The 18,174-nt window shown below is 35.3% G+C and overlaps 1 protein-coding gene across 3 annotated transcripts in view; it reads right to left on the reverse strand.

The window, feature by feature from the left end:
- Positions 1-18,174, reverse strand: part of PIK3CA (phosphatidylinositol-4,5-bisphosphate 3-kinase catalytic subunit alpha) — a 92,390-nt gene that overhangs the window by 12,490 nt on the left and 61,726 nt on the right. For all 3 annotated transcript variants that reach the window (XM_010373950.2, XM_010373943.2, XM_030931830.1), the window contains exons 8-17: positions 17,817-17,969; positions 17,572-17,706; positions 9,533-9,657; positions 8,601-8,682; positions 8,136-8,300; positions 7,813-7,916; positions 6,714-6,885; positions 3,693-3,799; positions 3,055-3,176; positions 1,840-1,918 (exon numbers count right to left, since the gene is read on the reverse strand). In XM_010373950.2, coding sequence (XP_010372252.1) covers positions 1,840-1,918; positions 3,055-3,176; positions 3,693-3,799; positions 6,714-6,885; positions 7,813-7,916; positions 8,136-8,300; positions 8,601-8,682; positions 9,533-9,657; positions 17,572-17,706; positions 17,817-17,969 — 1,244 coding nt within the window. The remainder of the gene's footprint in view (positions 1-1,839; positions 1,919-3,054; positions 3,177-3,692; positions 3,800-6,713; positions 6,886-7,812; positions 7,917-8,135; positions 8,301-8,600; positions 8,683-9,532; positions 9,658-17,571; positions 17,707-17,816; positions 17,970-18,174) is intronic.

Raw genomic sequence — 18,174 nt, forward strand, 5'->3', positions numbered from 1 at the left:
TCATTCTTTTAAACTCCTTGAAGCCATTGGCCCTACAAATTGTCAATCACTTCCTCTAGTACTCCTACTTCTTTTGATGACTTCTCTTACACAATCTTTTCTTCTACCTGCCCTGGTAAACAGGGAAATTTCTTTTTCTTTTTTTTTTTTTTTTTTTTTTTTTTTGAGATGGAGTCTCGCTCTGCCGCCCGGGCTGGAGTGCAGTGGCCGGATCTCAGCTCACTGCAAGCTCCGCCTCCCGGGTTCACGCCATTCTCCTGCCTCAGCCTCCCGGGTAGCTGGGACTACAGGCGCCGCCACCTCGCCCGGCTAGTTTTTTGTAGTTTTTAGTAGAGACGGGGTTTCACCGTGTTAGCCAGGATGGTCTCGATCTCCTGACCTCGTGATCCACCCGTCTCGGCCTCCCAAAGTGCTGGGATTACAGGCTTGAGCCACCGCGCCCGGCCGGGAAATTTCTTAAGGTTGTACTCCTGCTCATTCTTTCTTATTTTATGTTTTTATCACTGTTGAACATGCTCATAGTTCAAAGAATTCAATTGTCTTCCAAGTCCTGTTATTAAAAAAAAAAAAGCAGGGTTAAAATTAACCCAATTATGAATTATAGTTTTGCCAAGTATAAATAAAAATGCTGTTATGATTTTACTTAAATAATTTTAATCTCAAGTTAAACTTGAAATAAAATTTTTACTTACATTTACTTAAGTTAAAAAATATTCAGAAAATATAAGACTAAAAAACCATTAATAATTCTAATCATCTTAACTTTAGAATCTTTTTTGCAAAGTCACTAATTTACAATTAATGTAATTAACTAGGGTTACACAGTTACCTCCTTTACTCTTTCTTAGCTCTACAATCTTTTTTACAGTCTATTCCTTTGGGGGACGTGGTAGTAGTAGCATGTGGATCTCTCACGACACAGCAAATAATACCAAAAAATGAAATTAGATTCATATAACATTAACTGTCTTTGGAAAGCAGCAGGGGTTAAGCAATGTATCACGAGTTATGAATCTGAAGTTGATAACAGTTTTGTGCCTTAGTATATCACTTGAAATGTCCACTTTCTTCTTTCCAATACAAAGGTACTACTATTTGTCACTGACACGTTTTTGTATACTAGCTACTCTTAAAATTTATAAGAGGCAAACAAATAAGCCCTTGTCTGGTGTTACCTGCAATTCCTACTAAATGTACCCTGTTGTTACAGCTAGACTTGACTCTGTGTCCACTTATAGGCCAAAGTACTTTGGAGAGAGTGGGCTTTGCCTGAATGACTATGGATTTGCAAAAAGACAAGTCAGATAAGGAAGAACATTTCAGAAGCAACAATGACTAGGAGAAGATGAAGCACGACAGAAAACTTGGTGATAATACTGATATTGTGGAAAGTTGGGTAGAAACCAACAGACTGGTAAAAACTCTAAGATTAGCTGGTTGCATAATTTTGCTGAAAAACTGATTCCAGTATTTGAGGATGTATACAACTTTAGAATTAGAAAATTTCCATTATGAAACTTTCTTTTAAACTCTTAACTTCTGAATGAAAACAGGGGTCTTGTGTGTCTCCTTTGTCTTGTTCCTAATGGTCACACTCCAGAGGCAGTTGCAGAGTGTTTATTAGCTTCTTAGCTCTTTTCACTTAGCTGAATATAATTTAGCTATTCTAAGTCAAGTAAGAGGAGGATACATCAAAGTACTATAGTGTGATCAACTATTGATAATTACTACTGCATACATTTCTTTTTAGATATATGACTCTATATGCTTCTGTAATTATTAATAGTTTACTTTTTCAGGATAACTTTCAACATACAGGTTGCCTTACTGGTTACCTACCGAAGATCAAGACCTTGATTTTGCCAGATATTTTCCATAATACGAATAATTTGAAGTGTTAGCATATCTTGCCGTAAATCTGAAATTCAAATAATACGTATCACCATTTAATGCCACAGATGCAAATTTGGGGATCACGCCATCACATGGTTTTCAAATGAAAAACAAATACAGCTATATTTATCTTCAAAAGAAACTACAGGAAAGCAATATTCTGATTCTTTTAAAAAAATGCATAAATGAGTGTGTATGTCCACTCAAAGCCTTTACATAGCTTTATTAATTTATAATTTTTTGAGATGGGGTCTTGCTACATTGCCCAGGCTGGTCTCAAACTCCTGGGCTCAAGTAATCCTCCAGAGTAGCTGGGATCACAAGCATGCACCACTACAAATGGCTCTTAATATTCTGATTCTTAAATCCACTTTTAAAGTCTTTGCATAAACATATTTGAATAACAATGTAGGATAAGTGAGCATGTATCTCATAAAAATTTTTAATTAAAGCATTTATAGTAATTATTTTTCTGAATCCTTAAATTTGAACATATGTTTATATTAAAATATTGGGATCAACAGAATTCACTGCTGAAATGTCATTTCCTATTGAAAACCCATCCATGGATCCTCCTTCACTCCCCCGATAGCCTTTTCCTCCAAATAAGTACCTTCTTTTATATGGTTCCTAAGCAGATTACACTTTTCCTTTGTACCATGCTTGTAATTTCATTTTTATGATTATTTATTTAATGTCCCTCTTTTCTCTGTTAGGCTGTAAGCTCCAAAAGGGCAGGGATTCTGTTTTCTTCACTGCTAAAACCCCAGGGCCTAGCACATAGAATATTTATGGAATGAATGGATACTCACACAGCTAAGCAAATGATAATTAGAAACTGATTAAAAAAAAAAACCAAAACAACAACAAAAAATACTTCTCTACACAGGTCCACGAGAGGGGTGTTGGAGGCAGGGAATAGGAAAAAGAAAAAACAAAAAACTGATTTCAGGACTTCTGATCTAAGCCTAGTACTTCTCTTCTTTTCATTGATTATGTATGTATATTTCAAAGGTCAAGATATCTGATTAATATTATGTATTTTATCACATGTATGTATTCCTTAAATGGCTTTCAATAGTTTTCATGGTTCATAAATATCCTGAGTATAAAAAGATAGCTAAATTCATGCATCATAAGCTCATTAATACTCTTCCTTACCATCCCCATTTTTAAAGATGATCTCATTGTTCTGAAACAGTAACTCTGACATGATGTCTGGGTTCTCCCAATTCAACCACAGTGGCCTTTTTGCAGAGGACATAATTCGACACTCTTCAAGCCTTTAAAATAGTTAAAAACTTTATTAGGCACCTTTGCTTTATTATTCCTTTACCCTCAAATTTATTTTAAAATATAAATACCATACAGCTTTTTGAAGTGTTATAAAGATTTAAAACTTTCTCCTCAATTTTTATTTAGGAATCCATTTCTAAGGAGTATAAAAAAATACTAAAAGTTTTAGAAGTTATATAATTGCATATGAATTTCCAACAAATATATAGAGATATACCATTAGTTTTACAGATATTACATTTCCATTTCTTATCCTATGATAACAGAAATTCTGGCCATAGAAGGTTTTAAATTCTATTATTTAAGTAGTTAAAAACTCATTCTGAATAAAGGCAGTACTGAACTTAAGATAATTTACTACTCTTATTTTGAGGGTAGGAGAATGACAGCAAGAAGCATAGATAATTGAACATTCTAATTATAATAGACATTTTACTTTTCTCAAGATTTTATCCAGAAAAGGTATTTATTTAAATGTATCAGTGAAACCCCCAAGACAGTACCTGAGATTTCCTAGTTGATGAGCAGGGTTTAGAGGAGATAGAAAGCCCTGTAGAGCATCCATGAAATCTGGTCGCCTCATTTGCTCAACTAAAAACTTCATCTGTACCTGATTAAAAAAAAGGATAGTAACAGTAAGAAACTGACTTAATAAAAGGTAAAACTAACTGCTAATCTCTTTTACACATGAGAACCTCAGTACTGTACAGTCTCTGAATCTATATCCTAGACTGGCTGCCTTCTAATTAAGAAGGTTTCTACAACACAGAGCAGCAACACTTAGAGACAGAAGCAAGACTGGCAGCACTGTGTACCCCTTCCTGTAAGAAGATGAAATCTACTTGGTGATAGTAGCAATGCTTTTGGCTGTAGAGCAGGGCTAGTCAATTATGGCCGGCAGGTCAGCTGCCAGTTTTTGTAAGTCAAGTTGTATTAGAATACAGCTATACCCATTCATTACACATTGGCTACTTTTACGAGAATAGCAAGAGTTGAATAGTTAAGACAGAGACCACATGGGCCTGCAAAGTCTAAAACAGTTACTATCTGGCCCTTTAAGAAAATTTGCTGATCTGTGTTCTAGAGGAAAAACTAAGGAGACCATATTGTATTAGCTTAATAACCTTACTTTTAGGCTTTTAAGAAAACACAGCATTCATACTCTCATTTTTAGGTAAAAGTGGTCTAGTGAGGCTAAAAGAAATTGTTGGGAAAAGGACTTATAAAAACATTTGTTACATGGAGTCTCATATTATATTCAGGTTTTAGTTGTGGCTACAAAACAATATCTCTTTTTAATCAATTCAAATCAGAGCCCAGACTGCTGAATTATCACACAATAGCTGGGATTTTATTTTAGGAAACCTTCACCTTTTGAAAATATAAAATGTGAGTAGGGGGAAAAAGTGGTTAGGAGTCAGGAATTAATAATAAATTAATTTTCATGTTGGAATTTAAATAATGAGGTTTATTTTTCTTCTTGTTATATATAAATGAATAGTTAGAAAATCTAGTCATCACTGACTAGACAGCTCTTGTTCATGTAAAGGCATTTCTATCACTGACAACTCTAATAGCACGGTGCTTCATGTATTTTATCACTCATTGTTACGACAAAACACAAAGCCACTCAAAGTAACTGCTCTTGTTTCTATGACTGCAATCTTGGTTCCCTATCAAAATCTCATTTAAGCCAATAATGATCTGAGTAATGAATTTCATGTTCCTAATTAATCCACTGTATTATAGCCAATTTGTGACATTAAAACTCCAGCTTAGAAGAAATGCCTATACAGATGGTCTCCAACTTAACGATTTTTCAACTTTGTGATGGTGTGAAAGCAACATGCATTCAGTAGAAATTATACCTCAAATTTTCAACTTTTATCTCTTCCTACATGCATTCAGTAGAAACTATACGTCAAATTTTGAACTTTTATCTCTTCCTGCGCTAGTGATATGCAACACAGTATTTTCTTGAGATGCTGGGTAGCAGCAGCCAGCTGCAGCTCCCAGTCAGCCATGCAGTCATGAGGGTAATCGACCAATACTCTACAGTGTACTGTGTGGCCAGCATATTTTGGATACTGTGTTTTGCGTTTTCGCATCCCAACACATCTACAAAATGCCCATTTTTGCCTTTAAGATATTTTCAACTTATGATGTGTTTATCAGGATATAACCCTATTACAAGTCGAGGAACATCTGTATTTACAAATGTATCTAAAATTTAGTTTCTTTTTTCTTAGCTCAGTTACAATATATAAATACAATAAATTTTGTTCTTCCAAGGCAATCTAGTCCCTTCTTGCCCACAAATTCCAGTATCAGAAAGAGTACAATTATTTTCTAACATCCTATATTTGAATTTATATATCACACTTCAATAAAATCAACTCACACACTGTATGACATTTACATTAATACAGTAACTTTCTTTTAAATTTTTTTTTTCCTTCAAGTACTAGTAATGAAGATGTTGGAAAAATTCATTCAGTACTGCTAACTTACATTCTCTGTCCTTTGGGGACTCACTAATAAACGATTTTTTTTTGTTTTCATTTCACTAGACGTGAGGAATGAGCTTCCTTTTAAGTGTAAGAGGTGGTGAATTTAGGGTGTGGTGGATTGGATTGAATAAAGATTAGGGTGTAGGAAAAGGTCATAAAAAGTTTACATTGGGCTAGACACAGTGGCTCATGCTTATAATTCCAGCACTTTGGGAGGCCAAGGTAGGCGGACTGCTTGAGTCCAGGAGTTGGAGATCAGCCTGGGCAACAAGGCGAAACGCTGTCTCTACTAAAAATACAAAAATTAGCTGGGAGTGGTGGCATGCTCCTATAGTCCCAGCTACTCGGGAGGCTGAGGTGGGAGGATGGCCTGAACCCAGGAGGTCAAGGCTGCAGTGAGCCGAAATTGCACCACTGCATTCCAGGCTGGACAAAAGAGCCAGACTCTGTCTCAAAAAAAAAAAAAAAAAGTTTACGTTGTATTTCCTACTCTTAGTTATACTAAGCTAGACTGCAGATGACTAGAGTGTGTGATATATTTACCGAGTGACTAGAAATCCATTTTAAACTTGGAAATGTAAAAACTAACTTCTTTCCACTCATTTTCAGGGTCATTATTGAGAGACAATAAATGACAGAATAAGGAAATAATCACTGTAAATACTTAGGGACCTGAATAAGAGAGAGGAAGGGAAAGTAAAGGGATCTAACATTTATTGGGCACTTTCTATGTTCCAAGGATTGTGACAGGTTCTTTGCATAACTCATGTAATTTAATTCTCACAATGGCCTTACGAAGCAGGTACTGTTCCCATTTTACAGACAAAGAAAATGAGTCTTGAGAGCCTACATAATGTGTCTAACACTACACAGCTGAGAGGCAGTGGAACTTGGTTCCAAATCCTAATCTGCTTGATTCCAAGGACCATCCATGATCTGTATATACACTGGGCTTCTAAACAACTCTGCCCCACTGCAATGAAAAGAGTCTCAAACACAAACTAGAGTACACACCTTTTGTGTTTCATCCTTTTTCTCCTGTTTGAGAATGTCAGTTAAGTTAATGAGCTTTTCCATTGCCTCGACTTGCCTATTCAGGTGCTTCAAATACATCCCACATGCACGACAATAGGACTCCAAAAGCAGGCCAAACCTCTGGCTAACTGTTTTATTGTGCATCTCAGATCTAAAAGAATCATGCGAAATTAAAAGTATATATAATAGTCTTAAATGAGTATACAAATAATCTTTGCTGAACAATTTAAACACTCATTTTCGAAATCCAATAAATGTTACAATCACACTAATAAAATTATTCAAAACCTATCATTTAGAAGCAAAACCAGTATGAGTTTCAGGTAGTTCCTGAATATGTGATTAAATAAACATCTAGTTTTTAGATTTATTTCAACTAGTTTTCATTTACTAATCTCAGTACAAGATATAAAAACATGAAAAAAGGAAACTGAGCACAAAAATAATCAAATGAAGAGGGAGGGAACAAAGCGCTCAATGAATGCTATTTGATTCTTCTGACACACACGCCTATGCTTCTTGTTTTCAACTTAACTTCTGGGTTCCAATTTTAAATTTTAACACTTAAAATATCATATTAGATATAAATCTTTCTAAATTTATGCAAGATTATATGGTTTATGATCTGTAACTTTTGACTACTAGATATATCACATTCTACAGAACATTTTTTATTCTTAATTAGCTTGTTTTTCAGTAAGAACCATAGGAGTTTGACATTTTTTCTGAATTTCAAGGTAAAATATTTTTTTTCTTTTTTTTGGGATATTTTAATCCACACACACAGTGAAACCTACAGCAATACTTATCTGGACCTAGAAAATTTTACTTAAGTAGAACAAAAATCTTTAAAAATATTTCAGCTCTCATTCATGACTAAAATTTAGTTCTGAATTTATTACTTTTTAAATTTCAAAGAGCAAAAGTTGAGAAGCTCATCACTGGTACAAAATACTTTTAGTATGGAAAACTCTTCCAGTCAAACATAAACAAAAGTATTCAAGTAATACATATTTGTAAATCTATTAAGAAAGCAAATAATATGTACCTTAAGAATTTAATGGGAAAATAGACTTACTTTAAATGCCAAAAGAAAAAGTGCCCAATCCTTTGATTAGTCAATGCTTTCTTCAGTAAAAATCTCACAAGCAAGTTATCCAAATATTGTTCATATTTTAGGACCTAGGTGATTCAAAAACAAAAAACAAATCAGGGTCAGTTTCTGCATGGCTGAGCTAAAGAAAATTTTTTCAGAAAGAAAGTGGCTATTACTGGTCATAAATATTTTTTTTTTCTAAAGCATAAAACTAGTTAGTGCAGGTTTTTAAAAAGGAAGTTGTATGGATCTAGAATAAATTACTATTTTAATTAAACATTATTTACTATTTTACATTATTTTACCTGTACTAGCTGAATTAAATACTGAGAAAGTTTGTCATCTGTTAAATATTTTTCCAAGCACCGAACAGCAAAACCTCGAACCATAGGATCTGGGTAATTACAGTCCAGAAGTTCCATAGCCTGTTCAGGTTTGATTGGAGGCCAGTCTTTTACCAAGCAATACATCTGTGTATGAGAAAGACAATAAATCATATTTAAAGGGGAAAGATAGTTGTGAATGAGCCATCTAAAACACTGCCTTAACTTCTGATTTTAAAATTAGTTTAGATAAATAATCTCCTTAGAATTTACAGTTCTAATTAGTTTTATCTGTGGAAATAATGTTAAGGGTATTTTTTCTACACTATATTACTATTATTAATCTATTTCATTTCTTTTATTTATGCAGACTTTCTGAGAGAAAACAATTTAAGTGACATACCAATTTGTACAACAGTTATCTAGTATTCTCAAACATACATTTACCTGGGATACTTCATCTCTAGAATTCCATTTAACAGACAGAAGCAATTTGGGTAGAATTTCGGGGATAGTTACACAATAGTGTCTGTGTGGGAGAAACAAAATAAAAATAAACACTCTTGCATGCTATTCAAAAGGTTTACATGTCTAACTTCTCAATATGCAATCTGTAAGAAGTCCCAAACTTCTTACATTACTAGCCTTTTTAAAATTCAAAGGACATCAGTGTTTAACACTACAGTTGGAAATATATTTACATACATACTTAGGCACAGTTATAATGGCAAAGAACACAAAAGGAAAATGCAAATGGATTATAAAGTACTTAAATTTAGTTAATAGTTAATAATGAATATATGTTATACCACTCTTTATATAGTTCATATTTTTCACCTACTTATGCAACATGAATGAATCATAGAGTCACTACTTCTACTATGGTTACTGGACAAAATTTATGTCTTAATGGACTTTCTGCAGAAATGCACTGCAACTGGTTTATTTAAATATACCAGTATCACCAACAGCAGGGTAGTTTCTTCATAAATGAAAATAAGGCATTATACTATTTGAAGAAACGTTAAGAAAAAAGAAAAATGAAAGGGAAACCCTAAAAATTATAATATCTAGACCAACTAAATCGTATCTAAATTGACCTAAAACTACTATTTTAAACAATCCTAAAGAAAGTCGTATCAGGAATTCAGAGTAAGAAAAAGCATTTAACGTGCCAACTATCAATGTAGTATGATTTTCTACAAATATCAATTTACAGCCATTGTTTATAAAAAGGCAATGTTTATAGTTTAAAAATCATGTAAATTCTGCTTTATTTATTCTAATAGGTATGGTAAAAATATACCGAGATCAGCAAAGTCAGTTATTTTTTCTGCAATAAAGAAAAAGAAACAGAGAATCTCCATTTTAGCACTTACCTGTGGCTCCATAGAAAATCTTTCTCCTGCTCAGTGATTTCAGAGAGAGGATCTCGTGTAGAAATTGCTTTGAGCTGTTCTTTGTCATTTTCCCTTAATTCATTGTCTCTAGCTAGTCTGTTACTCTGTAAAATAAAATGATATCTTATGTAGTTTTTTTTGGTCATATTTTTCCCCTCTGGATTCACGGATGATTTACAAAAAAAGCAAATAAATTTTCAATAAACTTTACATCACTAATTAACTGTTGTAAAATAATTTATTCTCATTGCAAGACTTTATTTTCAGAGACAGGAAAGAACCAATCTAAGATATAATATTTGTGGAACAAATCCAGTAATTTATTTGGTTAATATTACACCAATCACAGAATAGTAACTGCTGAAGTTAGCCAACAACAAGACCAGATTAGGATACTAGAGGATGGTAGTGAACAATTTACTTTTCCTCCTGACGAGGATCTTGTTAACTTATCTGTGACTGTTTTTGATATAAGAGAGTAAGAAACACTAAAATAATAAAAATGTAAACTCTTTCATGTTCTTTGCCTAAACAGATCCTTATGATCACTGCAAGGCTTTCAAATTTAAAAAGTAGAAATCAGTAAGAAAAAAAGAATGAAAAACACCCCCATTAAAACACTGTATCCTGAATATTAGAAAAATAAAAATATTTTTTTTGTGTAATTCCAAGCAATGTATATTCCCTGCAAATATAGATATATTAACTGTATAATGAACAATGAGTACATATTAACGTATTATGCAAAACAAATATAAACCCCTTAGGATGGGTTACATATATTTCTAAGTGGCTAAAAATGAAAGCAGACATCCATGCCACCTGGTTTGTATGTGTTTATATGCTGTTAACTTATTCAGCAGGATGAAGAAATATTACTGGTACATATTTGTTCAAGTATTTATTAAATATGTACTATGTACCCCTTGTTTTGTTCTTGCTGTTGGGATTACAAAATAGTAAAAGACTCTGCACTAACAGAGCCTCAGTTATAGTGGGAAATCAAATAAATAAAAATATTGGAAAATTGATATAAGGTACTCTGGACGATGTAACAGAGAATGACTGAGAACACAGTATTTGTGATTCAAGTAACAAGAAGGAACCTTTATCCACACTACTTAGGTAAAGACTATTGCAGATGGAGAAAACACTGAAAGCCTTCCTTCCACCCCAGAAATAATCAGTTTGGTGTGAAGGAAGAAAGCCAGTGAGCCTGATGGGCAATAGACAAGGGAAAGAAGAAATGTAAGCTGAATTCAGACCACATAAAATTTGGAGGCCAGTGTATAAAGTTGGGATTTTATTTTTATTGATAGCTATTTAAAGAATGAATACCATGATTTGATTTGTACTTCATAAAGATTATTATGGCTTCTCTGTGAAAGGAGGGAGACCAGTTAGGAGGTTATTGCAATAGTCCAGGAAAGAGAGAATACATACTCAATCCTCGATTTACCAGGAAAAGAAGTTGCTACTGTTTATTTACTTATTTTTATTTGTTTACATTTTAAATGTAAAATAACTTAAAGAATAAAGTGATGGGGAAAACAATTTTATTAGACATTTTAATAAGGATGTAAATATTATAAAACCAAATTCTTATCTACATTGTCCTGGTTTTGAAGATAAATATATCATTGTCAAACTAGAAACTACACTGTCAAAATGCAGTATTTTTGAAAACTCTGACGGCTCATAACTGTTAAAGGAAGGGCCGTCTTTTTTTCTCTGTAACTGCAAAACATTTCTACTCTATAAATACCAATCAGAATCAGTCGCTCAAGGAGTTATTTTATTTCTACATCATCTTTTTCCTTCTAGTCACATTTGTATACACAGCTACTTTCAGCATTTGTCCATTTACACAGTGTATCAGGTAAATTGTTAAAGTAGATTTAGAGGTTCAAGAAAATTTTAAAAAGAAAATTTTGGTGCATATAGTAAAAGATGAAAAGAATATTGTAAAACATGAGGCTGTTCAAGTCCTTGTCACAAAATACTGTGTGATGAAGTCATTCCAGTGGAATGACTAACTGAATGTGAATACAAATTTCCTTTTTGTCTTTAGAAATACTATCAAATTTCCTTTTTGTTATTAGAAATATATTCTTTACTCATCATTATCTTGAGTTTGAGAAGACTTAAGATAACTGGCCGGGCGCGGTGGCTCAAGCCTGTAATCCCAGCACTTTGGGAGGCCGAGACGGGCGGATCACGAGGTCAGGAGATCGAGACCATCCTGGCTAACACGGTGAAACCCCGTTTCTACTAAAAACTACAAAAAACTAGCCGGGCGAGGTGGCGGTGCCTGTAGTCCCAGCTACCCGGGAGGCTGAGGCAGGAGAATGGCGTGAACCTGTGAGGCGGAGCTTGCAGTGAGCTGAGATCCGGCCACAGCACTCCAGCCTGGGTGACAGAGCCAGACTCCGTCTCAAAAAAAAAAAAAAAAAAAAAAAAGAAAAAAGATAACTAAGAGACAGTTTAGGTATTGTCATCTGACATTTCATTTATATAATAAACTTCACCATGATTAGCGTTTAGAGTAGTGGTTATCAACTAGAGTGATTTTATGTCCCCCGACCTCCCAGGAACCTTGGCTAAAGTCCGGAGACATTTTTGATGGCCATAACTTAGCAGGATGGCACTACTGGCCTGCAGAAGGGTAGAGGACAGGGATGCTACATCCTGGATTGCACACACAGGATGGCTCCTACAGCAAAGAATTATTTGGTGCAAAATGTCAATAGTGCTGAGGTTGGGAAACTGCTCTAGGCTGCTACTATCTATCTGCATTCATATTACGATTTGTCTAATGCTTGTGAAATATCTTCCTTGATCAGTTTTCATCTGTCATCATTCTAGGTGAAAAGTGAAAAATTCGGATTCTCAAGTGTCCAATGAAAGTCTGAAAGAAACCAACCAAACAAACAAAAAAATTACAAAGACAGTGTCTGCAGATTTCTTCTATACTTCTGGAAAGATGATGCAAGACACTGGGCAATGCAATAAGAAAACTGAAGGATGATGTAATGTGATGATTTACTTCACTATTTTATCATCCTTCTAGGCTATTCTATCCTTCTTTTATATTTTCATATTATTTTAGTCTTCTTTTAGCATAGTTGGAAATAATGAATATGGATAAAATAATTTCTAGAATGATGAAATAGTAAAATATTTAAGATACAGAAAAACTAAGATCCCATGTCGTATCTTAGATTCACAAGTTTCCAATAGATACAAATTGTAACTGAAAAATAGAAGTTTTATTCTACTATAAAATAAGCAGATTTCTTTTCTTTGAAATAAAAGTTCTTTTAAGAAAAAGAATAGTCATCAAATATCAATCCTTACAAAGTTAGAATTGTTCAAAAAATAAAGTCATATATTTTAAATTATATATGCAGAAAAGATAATTCATTTTCCAAAAAGTAGTGGTAAACGCCTTACTGAGAACACAGCTATGAATCAATAAATTAGGATTCCTAAGTGCAATATACCAGGTCTTGGTGCTGCTGTTACTGTTAGTGGGATACATGTGTTTTGGACTACTTGGCCCAAAATTAATTGGCTGGTTTATCTATAGCCAACAAGGCCAAAGAAAAAGTAATATATTTGGAAACACCAATGAACACAAACATCTTCTCTTGGCATTGACACCTTTGCCCTTGAGAAATCAGGGAGAGTTAATGGTTCTTGAACCTTGTTATACTGTGGTTCCAAAGCTATGGCCAAGATTAGACAACCAGATCAATATTTAAATTCCATCTTATATACACTCTTTCCTGGGGAACCTGGGATAACAGTGGTGAACACCTGCTGTTTTCTCTGCTTCCAAGCTCAACTAACAATGTATTTATGCAGGCGTACCCTGTATTATTGTGCTTTGCTTTACTGTACCTCACAGATACTGCATTTCCAACAAACTGAAGGTTTGTGGTGGTATCCCTACATAAAGCAAGTCTCCTGGCACTGTTTTTCCAAATGCATGTGCTCATTTTTTATCTCTGTGTCACATTTTGGTAATTCTTATAATATTTTAAACTTTTCATTATTATTATATATTATGATGATCTGTGATCAAAGATCTTTGATGCAACTGGGGGCACTATGAGCCAATTAAGATGGTGAACTTATTCGATAGGTGTTGTATGTTCCAACTTCTTTACCAACCAACCCTTGCTCTCTTTCCCCCTCCTCTCAGGACTCTCTATTCCCTGAGACACAACAATATTGAAATTTGGCCAATTAATAACTCTACAATGGCCTCTAAGTGTTCAAGTGAAAGGAAGAGTGCCCTGTCTCTTGCTTCACATCAAAAGCTAGAAATGATTAAGCTTTGTGAGAAATGCATGTCAAAAGCCGTACAGGCCAATGGCTAGGCCTCTGGTGCCAAACAGCCAAGTTGTGAATGCAAAGGAAAAGTTCCTGAAGAAAACTAAAAGTGCTACTTCAGTGAATGAAGTATAAGAAAACAAAACAGCCTTAATGCTGAAATGGAGAAAGTTTTAGTGGTCTAGATAGAAGATCAAACCAGCCACAACTTTTCCTTAAGTCAAAGCCTAACCCAGAGCAAGGCCATAACTCTTTTCAATTCTATGAATATTGAGAGAGACAAAGACGCAGCAGAGGAGAAGTTTGAAGCTAGCAGAGGTTGGTTTAAGAGGTTTAAAAAAGAAGCTGTGAAGCAGCAAGTGCTGATGGAGAAGCTGCTGCAAGTTCTCCAGAAGATCTAGCCAAGATAACTGATGAAGGTGGCTACACTAAGCAACAGATTTTCAATGTAAACAAAACAGTCTTATAATGGAAGAAGATGCCATCTAGGACTTTCACAGCTATAGAACAGAAGTTAATGCTTGGCTTCAAAGCTTCGGGCTGACTCTCTTGTTAGGAGCTAATGCAGCTGGTTAACTGCAATGGCAGGTTTTGAGAGGACTGACTCCAAATCTGAAAGAAGTTCTATTGTGGGTAAAATGCTATCAAATAGCATCACATGCTGCAGAGAAATCTTTCATGAAAGGAAGGGTCAATCAATGTGGCAAACTTCATTGTCATCTTAAAGAAATTGCTGTAGCCAGTCTAGCATTACTTCAGCAACCACCAGCTTGATGAGTTAGCAGCCATCAACACTGAGGCAAGACCCTCCACCAGCAAAAAGATTACAACTTGCTGAAGGCTTGGATGATCATCAGCATTTTTTAGCAGTATTTTTAAAGTATGCACATTGTTGTGTTAGACATAAAGCTATCACACACTTTACAGATGACAGTATAATGTGAACAGAACTTTTATACGCACTGGGAAACCAAAACATTTGTGACTCTATTGTGATTTTTGCTTTAGTACAGTGGTCTAGAACCAAACTCACAATACCTCAGAGGTATAGCTGTACTTCAGTCTCAACTTCAAGGTGACTATCTCAGAGAGGTCTTTCCTGAACCATATATATATATATATATTTGCCTTTCCCCACAAATCCTCAGTTAGTTATTCTTAGCTATTGTTTTTCCTTCCTGGCACTTAACATGATTTATACAGCTGACCCTTGGACAATATAGGGGATAGGGGCACTGATCTCCTGTACAATTGAAAATCCATGTATAAATTTTGACTCCCCAAAAACTTAACTACAAATGCCTACTGTAGACTGGAAGTCTTAACAGAAACATAAACAGTTGATTAACACTTACTTGGTATATATGTACTATACACTATATTCTTGGAATAGAGTAAGACAGTGAAAAGAAAACACCATTAAGAAAATCATAAGGAAGAGAAAATTCATTTATAATACTATACTGTGTTTATTGATACTGTATATTTATGCTGTCTTTTGGCCGGGCATGATGGCTCACACCTGTAATCCTAGCACTTTGGGAGCTAGCAGAGAGAGGATCACTTGAGCTCAGGAGTTTGAGACCAGCCCAAGCAACATAGTGAGACCCCATCTCTCTCTCTTGTTTTTTGAGACGGAGTCTCACTCTGTTGCCTAGGCTGGAGTGCAGTGGCGCAATCTCGGTTCACTGCAACGTTTGCCTCCCAGGTTCAAGCGATTATCCTGCCTCAGCCTCCCGAGTAGCTAACAGGCATATGCCACAACGCCCGGCTAATTTTTGTATTTTTAGTAGAGATGGGGTTTCACCATATTGGCCAGGCTGGTCTCGAACTCCTGACCTCGTGATCCACCTGCCTCGGCCTTCAAAAATGCTAGGATTACAGGCATGAGCCACTTATCCCAGATCTTATTAAAAAAAAAAAGTTTGGCTGGGGGCGGTGGCTCACGCCTGTAATCCCAGCACTTTGGGAGGCTGAGGCGGGTGGATCACCTGACGTTAGGAGTTCGAGACCAGCCTGACCAGCATGGAGACACCCCATCCCTACTAAAAATACAAAAATTAGCTGGGCATGGTGGCGCATGCCTGTAATCCCAGCTACTCAGGAGGCTGAGGCAGGAGAATTGCTTGAACCCGGGAGACGGAGGTTGCAGTGAGCCAAGATCGCTCCATTGCACTCTAGCCTGAGCAACAAGAGCAAAACTCCATCTCAAAAAAACAAAAACAAACAAACAAAAGTTTATGTTGTCTGTTTACAAGATGAGTTGTCTGTCTGAAATAAGGGCAACTGCAACTGCAGACCTCAATATATGGTACACATCAAGCAATCCAACTTTTTGCTTGTAATGTCATGACTTTTCTCTGCTTCTTGAGAGCACCTCCAGCATCACTAGAGGCTCTCCTTACAGGCCTCATAGTGTTATTCAGTGTTCACGGTATTGCACTAACCATGACGAAAAATATGCAAGAACTGAGAGAGATCACTTTTTACTGCAATAAACAATTTACTGAAGTGATGAAGTGCTCATGTTGAGATGATGAGCATTACACAGCATTTCTGTTTGTTTTGTTTTGTTTTTTCAGACAGAGTCTTGCTCTGTCGCCCAGGCTGGAATGCAATGGCGTGATCTCGACTCACTGCAACCTCTGCCTCCCCGGTTCAAGCGATTCTCCTAACTTAGCCTCCCAAGTAGCTGGGATTACAGACACATGCCACCACACCTGGCTTTTTGTATTTTTAGTAGAGACGGGATTTCACCATGTTGGCCAGGCTGATCTTGAACTCCTGACCTCAGGTGATTCACCCGCCTCGGTCTCCCAAAGTGGTGGGATTACAGGCATGAGCCACTGCGCCCAGCCTACATAGCATTTTAAGTGTATATCTGCAACGCTTGAGCTTACTACAATAGCAACAGAAGGTGGCTATGAAATTATTACAGTAGTACAGTATGTGCTACAGTTAATTTTATGCAGATACAATTTAATACTGCATCTTTATGTATTCTGCATTTCTCTTGACTATGAGTGGTACCATGTATGGTCTGTGTTTGTGTGTGTACGTTTTGATAAATTTTAACTTTTTATAATAGATTTGTGTATATTTTATGGTCGCAAATGATAAAATAGACTTGTATCTACATATATTTTATGGATTCATGACATACCTAACTTCAGTTTTTTTTGATACTTCTAGGCTATGTAGTTTGTCTCCAAGTATTTTCAAATTGTCACAAATCTCCAAAAAATTTTCCAATGTATTTATTGAAAAAAATCCACATATAAGTACATCAGTGTAGTTCAAATCCACGTTGTTCAAGGGTCAACTGTAATGTTATATTTCTGCTTTTATCTGCTTAATATCTATTTTCACCATTAGAGTGCATACTCAATGAAAGTCTGTTTAGTTCATGACTTTATTACCTAGTGCCTTTCCCAGTGCTTTACACATAGTTGGCACTCAATAAATATTTGTTAAATGAATGAAGGCAAGCCAGGGCTTTAAAAAAGCAGAGTTGCAGTAAAAATGTTAGCATACAGAGAACTTAATTCTATTGCAATATTGGTCCTAGAGCTCACAGTATCTATGCCAGTAAAATACATGGATCCTTTTCCATAAAGAAAGTATGTACCTAAATCCACAGATTATGACTGACACTTAATAAACTCAGTGATTTGCCTTACCAGTCCTGCGTGGGAATAGCTAAATCCTGCTTCTCGGGACACAGACCAATTGGCATGCTCTTCAATCACTGACATATCTGGGAACTTTACCACACTGCTGAACCAGTCAAACTCCAACTCTAAGCATGGAGTTTCCTAAGAGATGGAAGAAAAGCTATTATATATACATAAGAGAGAAGGCTTGAATGCCACTATAGTCAATATAAATTAGACTGTCATCTAATTTATGACAATAAAAACCTTACTTTATTTGGATTTGATCCAGTAACACCAATAGGGTTCAGCAAATCTTCTAATCCATGAGGTACTGGCCAAAGATTCAAAGCCATTTTTCCAGATACTAGAGTGTCTGTGTAATCAAACAAGTTTATATTTCCCCATGCCAATGGACAGTGTTCCTTAAAAAACAAAGAAAAATACTCACTAGTCTAAATTATAAAACACATTTCAAAACACTTTTCTTCGCCAGAAAGGAAAATTCAACAATCATCTCTATAATAATGGGAATATAATACCTAAAAAAAAAAATGATTTTTCAAAGCTTAAGCCCATTCTTTCCTTTTTCCCCATTTGAAATTACATGTATTTTAATTATAAATAGAA

This window comes from Rhinopithecus roxellana, chromosome 1 (assembly GCF_007565055.1).
Source record: "Rhinopithecus roxellana isolate Shanxi Qingling chromosome 1, ASM756505v1, whole genome shotgun sequence".
NCBI classification, from domain to species: domain Eukaryota; kingdom Metazoa; phylum Chordata; class Mammalia; order Primates; family Cercopithecidae; genus Rhinopithecus; species Rhinopithecus roxellana.